The sequence below is a fragment of the Propithecus coquereli genome, unplaced genomic scaffold, assembly GCF_000956105.1.
Source record: "Propithecus coquereli isolate 6110/MARCELLA unplaced genomic scaffold, Pcoq_1.0 Scaffold66, whole genome shotgun sequence".
In the NCBI taxonomy this organism is placed as follows: Eukaryota; Metazoa; Chordata; class Mammalia; order Primates; family Indriidae; genus Propithecus; species Propithecus coquereli.
This window is the reverse complement of record NW_012152618.1, coordinates 8920074-8925519: the sequence shown is the minus strand read 5'-3', so window position 1 is coordinate 8925519 and position 5446 is coordinate 8920074. Positions and strand designations below refer to the sequence as shown.

Genomic DNA, 5446 nt, shown 5'->3' with positions numbered 1-5446 from the left:
TTAGCTTGGAGCAGCGAATATCCTTTTTGCCACCTGTCTTCTGTTCTTGGCTCGTAATGCTGACTCATGAATCTAAGGAGAGTTCAAAAATAAAGAAGTATAACTTAAGTGGCTTTAAAAAAAAAAAAAAGTCTCACTGTATTGCCAAGGCTGGTGTCAAACTCCTGGCCTCAAGCAATCCTCTTGCCTCGGCCTCCCAAAGTACTGAGCTTACTACAGGTGTGAGCCACCATGCCCAGCCCTTAAGTGGCTTCTGTACTAATTTTCAAGAATGAAACTAGCTACCCCCAGGTCACCTGCAGCAGTGCAGAATCAAGCCCTGTCTTCCTATATATAGTTTTTATATTATATATAGAAAAGCTTTCACAGAAAAGCCATTCCCACTCGATGCTATGGCTTACCCATGATGAGTGATAATAAAACTAAGTGACAGCAAATTAAATGTTAGATACAAACAATAAACAACTAATTTGCACATGCCTCTAGAATTGGCTCTGAAAATTGTTAGAACTGCTTAGAATCAAGCATGAATAAGTATTTAATTTAAAAACGTTCAATGTTTTACAGTCATATACTAAAAAAAAAAAAAAATCAAGGGATTTTACCACCTAAAATGTTTTGTACTACAGATAAATCCTGTTAAAATTAATCCCATGGACTTGTCAGAGATCTTTGGTTAAACGGCAGCTTTGTTGTCTCAAATCTCTAAATAAGACCATCTGCTGGGGTTGAGAAGTCTGTTCAGTAAAATTTTCATTCACAGGATTTAACCAGAATTCAAACTGTTTGCAGTTTCTCTTTCTGCTTGCTTTCAGCCATGGTAGCAATATTAATGCTGACATATATAACTGTTCATGACTACGAGCACGAGGATCCTCGTCTGAAATATTTTCAGGGCTTGACACAGGGTGGCAAGCCGTGGCTATGTCAGGGGAGAACTAAAGCTCCTGGGGGTAAAATGCATTAGTTATGGACGAAAAGGGGCAAATATAGCAATTTGAATTTAACCAGAAGAGCACAAGGGAGTCTATGGTAGATGCCCAGCAATCAAACGGACAAACCACTGAAAAAGGAGTCAAGAAAATGCCAGGTTGTCAAAGCCGAAGGAGACCGAAACCCACGCAAGCAGCCCAAGCAGCGCGCAGTGAAGCCAGGTGGGCAGTCAGTCCCCAGCTCGGGCTGTACTCGGCTCTGCGCCTCCCGGTGACTCCACCCACCTCCTGGGCTGGCGCTGTCAGTGCACCCTCCGCTACCCGCGACTTTCAGCCAAAATTCCTGCTCTCCAGGCAGCCAACATCCAGACTCCTGCTGGTTAAATCAGAGTCCCAATTCTGGGCTCCCCTGGCCCGCTGTGCTACCCACTAAGGTCTCCGTGGCCGTGGACGCGACAGCCAGTGACGGGCACAGCCCAGCTCACGACCCCGCGGGGAAGGCGGGGCCAGAGCGCACCTCATGCTCAGGGGCGGACGCGCACACGTTGTGAGTTTTTTGGCTGCCGATAACCATCTTTTTTTCTCCGCAGCCATAAAGAGCAAATGGACGCTTTTCTTCTTTTACTTTAGTTGATGATCTTTGGGGACTTTTGACAGCTTTCCTATTTCCTCTGGCAAATAAGGCACTTCGTCGTTGTCGAGCTTTGATACTGCCGGGTAATTTATCAGTCTCTTTTCTGATTTGTTCAGGTTTTTCTTCTACCTCGTTCACAGGCAGTGCTTTTGAAAAGAGATAATAAAACAAGATAAAAATACTTTCAAATCAGGTTTACATACAATGAAATATTTTGGCTTGCAGAATCATAATGCTTAGTCAAGTCAGTACATTTTCACTAATGGCTCAACTCACAAGTTCCGCTGAAAGCAGAAATGTAGAAACAAGTGAGCATAATAATTTTCAAACCATTTATCTCATTTTAAAATCAAAGACAAATATACCAGGATTGAACAAAACCTATTCAAAAGCAACTATTGCCACTCCTAATTCTAAGATTTAGCATCTCAATTCTCAATAAAACGTTAAAAGCTAGAAAGTACCACAGCCTAAGGGCTTTCTCCACAACCCAAGATAAATCCAATCCTCTGATGCTTTGCTTCAGGGAGAGATTTGGATTTGTGGTAGTCATCTGGCAGCTGCAAAAGGTTGGTTTTTAAGTTACTCGACTGTAAAACGCTCCTTATGGGCCTCCCCTGCTCCTAAGAGCTCGCTGGCTTCCATAATTTGAAAGGCCCTCCCTTACAAGGGAGTGGTTTCTATGGTCACTCACCAGGAACACAGCTCTGCATTCCCAGGAGGAGCAGCTAAGGATGAGGGCTCCTGGTTTAAGGGGGCTTCCCCAGCACTTGCAACAGAAATGACAGCATGATTCAGGCCCATGGTCTCCACAGCCCTAAAATCTGTCAGCAAGCCAGGGAAACTGGTGGTGAAAGTGGCTGCCCAACCTGAGGTGAACATCAGGTATTAAGGATACACTCCAAAAATATCTCCCTTAATTACCTTCTACAATTTTACCATTATGTTTTTATAAACCTTTTTTATAAAACATTATCTTGTGTAAACCCTTGTTGAGCCTGTGTTTCCTTTCAGCCTGAACTTACATTGACTAAGCTCCTTTTGCATCGGGGGTTCTCTCTCAGTCCCTGCATTCAGGCCATAAGGACACCCCTGGCCTCACATGCGCTAGGCTTTAGCTCTGGGTGATGATCTTCTAGATTGCTATTACAAAGCCTCGTCACCTCTGAGGAGAGACTCTTGCTCCTTAGCATGCACAGTTGTAACTCTTCTCTTGCCTATTTCCAGGTTGCCTTTAGAGTAGGGTGAACCCCTACATGGGGCAGTGCACACAGAGTGGCACATATTTGCAAGAAACCCTTATAGGTCATTTGTCATTTCTGCCATAGGTGATGACCTTGATTCTAACAAACCATTTTATTTATTACTAAATTTTTTTAAGAGACAGGATCTCACTATGTTGCCCAGGCTGGTCTTCAACTCCTGGCCTCAAGCGATCTTCCCACCTCAGCCTCCCGAAGTGCTGGGATTACAGGCGTGAGCCACCATGCCCAGCCTAACATTTTAAGGAACAGACAATCCATGTCCAGCCCTGGGTTTAATGTCCCACACTGGTGTGCACCATCTCTTACACCCAGCACTTGGGCTGTTCAGGGATGAAGCGGGACGCCAGCCTTCCATTTTACCATGAGAACCAAAATCCATTCGCTGCTTAAACATTTCTCTGAGTGATGTGTCCACGCCTTCTCCCCCTCTCCTTTTCCCTGGATCTGGCAAGAGGAGGAAAGGAGAGACCATCAGGATCAAGACAAAGGGGAAGAGAAGGGGGAGAGGCAAGAAGCTACACGTTACAACACTGAGAAAGAGGGAGCAACAGCTGCCCACCTCAGCTTCATCGAGTCATTTCCTTTCTCCTCCTCTCCTCCTCCAGGTGTGTCTAACCAGCTTTCCCAGGGAACCTGCCCATGGAAGGCAATAATGATTTAATTAAAAGGACAGGCTGGAGCTAGCCAGGAAGAGAAAAAGAAAGAATTTTGGGAAGGGGGAATGCCTTTTCCAAAGACAAGGAGGGAAAAAGAAAGCGGGAATTATAAATAGTTCAAAATGACAAGTACATAGCCTATGGATGAAGGCATGGAGCAGGTAGCATGGGGGAAAGAAAGGCTTTCTATCCCAAACTCAGGAATTTTTATTTTATGCTAGAAATGATGAAGAATCATTGAAAAAGTTTAAGCTAGAAAGTGATGTGATCCTATTTGTATTTTAGGAACGAGGCCTCGAGCTACACATGTGAAGGATGGGTTAGGTCAGAGAGATGGGGCAGCAGAGCCAGCTAGGAAACGCACACTGATCAGACAAGCTGGGAAGTGGTGCTGAGGACGCTTTTTAACGAGGCCTCTCTGGCGCAGACGGCCCCGCAACAGTGGGTCAGACTGACGGGTGACAGACACCACGAGAGTACTGGGAAGCCCCATGCCAACACTGGGCTCTGTGGCTCCCAAAGGTGCTGTGTGTGAATGGTCACGCTATCTTCTGACATAAGGATAAAGAAAAGGTGCTTGACAGCTTGAGTGGGAGGCAGTCCTGGAACAACCTAGCAGGCAGGCAGCTGGACCTTCTACCTGGAGCTCAGGAGAGAAGCTGGCATTAGAGATGAAAGTCATGGCTTCCAATGTGGATCAGACCGCCCACAGGAAACACAGAGCCAGAAGAGGGGAGGGTGCAGTCAGGCCCCTGGGGACACCATGATTTAATGAGCAGGCAGAAAAAGGAGAACTCCCGAGAGAGAGGAAAAATAGCTAGAAAAGAAAAAAATAACGAGGAGAGAAGCTAAGGAAAGAGTTTCAGAAAGGAAAGAGCAATTGACAGTGCCCAATATTACAGAGAAATTGGAACGGTGAGCATGAACACAGACTGCGCCGGGCAGCGAGGCTGCCACTGGCTCTGCAGGGCAGGCGTCAGGTGGGAGAACCAGATTACAGAGGGCTGAGGAGCGAACAGCATGGAGACCACCAACTCTGGTAACAAGGAGTTCTGGACCCACCCTCCGCACTAAGGATAACTGTAGGAAAGCTGAATGAAATATAGAAAGTGGTTCCAGACTAACAGTGCCCGCAGGTACCCAACACAAGAGACCACGATCTTCTCTGGAGATCCTAGGCCTCATTCCTAACTTCAAACACAATTCTCAGTGTGCTGTAGGAGACAACCAGGCACCCGAGGAAGGAAGGCAATAAGGGAGGGCCGGCTGGAACGAGAGACTTCGGGTACTGGAGTTATTTACACACTACGAAATAACCGTGCTTGTTCTCTGTACTTAAAGAAAAAGACACATTTGAAAATTATCTCTAGCAAGAGAAATATGGAAAATACAGAAGAGAAGAGGTAAAACTTATAATTTTAATATTTATAAAACTCTTAAAATAGTGCTTGGTACAAGATAAGTGTATGTTTTTAAAACCCTATGTGAAAGAATAGGGTTTAAAGTATTTTCAGACAAATAAAAACAGCATTCCCCACCAGTTATGGTGGAAGATTGCAATGCTTCTTTCTCAGTAATTGGCAGAACATTTGAATAAAAATAAATTCAGTCCCAATTTAAAACTGGGCTGAATAATACAATAGCCATGGACCACATGTAGCTATTAAATATTAATATAAGCTCAATTAAAAGTAAATAAAATTAAAGACTCAGTTCCTCAGTTCAAGTGCTCAATAACCACATGCAGCCAGTGAATACCATGCTGGGCAGTGCAAACAGAACATGACCATCAGCACAGAATGTTTACTGAGCCAGGTGCAGTGGCTCACACCTCTAATCCCAGCAGCCCTGGAGGCTGAGGCAGGAGTATTGCCTTAGCCCAGGAGTTAGAGGCTGTAGTGAGCTCTGATTGCGCCACTGCATTCTGTAAACCCTTGTTGAGCCTGTGTTTCCTTTCAG

General features: G+C 45.1%; 1 protein-coding gene across 1 annotated transcript in view; it reads right to left on the bottom strand.

Moving 5' to 3' along the window:
• CCSAP (centriole, cilia and spindle-associated protein) overlaps positions 1–5446 on the bottom strand; it is a 13473-nt gene continuing 8027 nt past the window's right edge. The window contains exons 2-3 of the mRNA XM_012660219.1: positions 1450–1712; positions 1–72 (exon numbers count right to left, since the gene is read on the bottom strand). Coding sequence (XP_012515673.1) covers positions 1–72; positions 1450–1712 — 335 coding nt within the window. The remainder of the gene's footprint in view (positions 73–1449; positions 1713–5446) is intronic.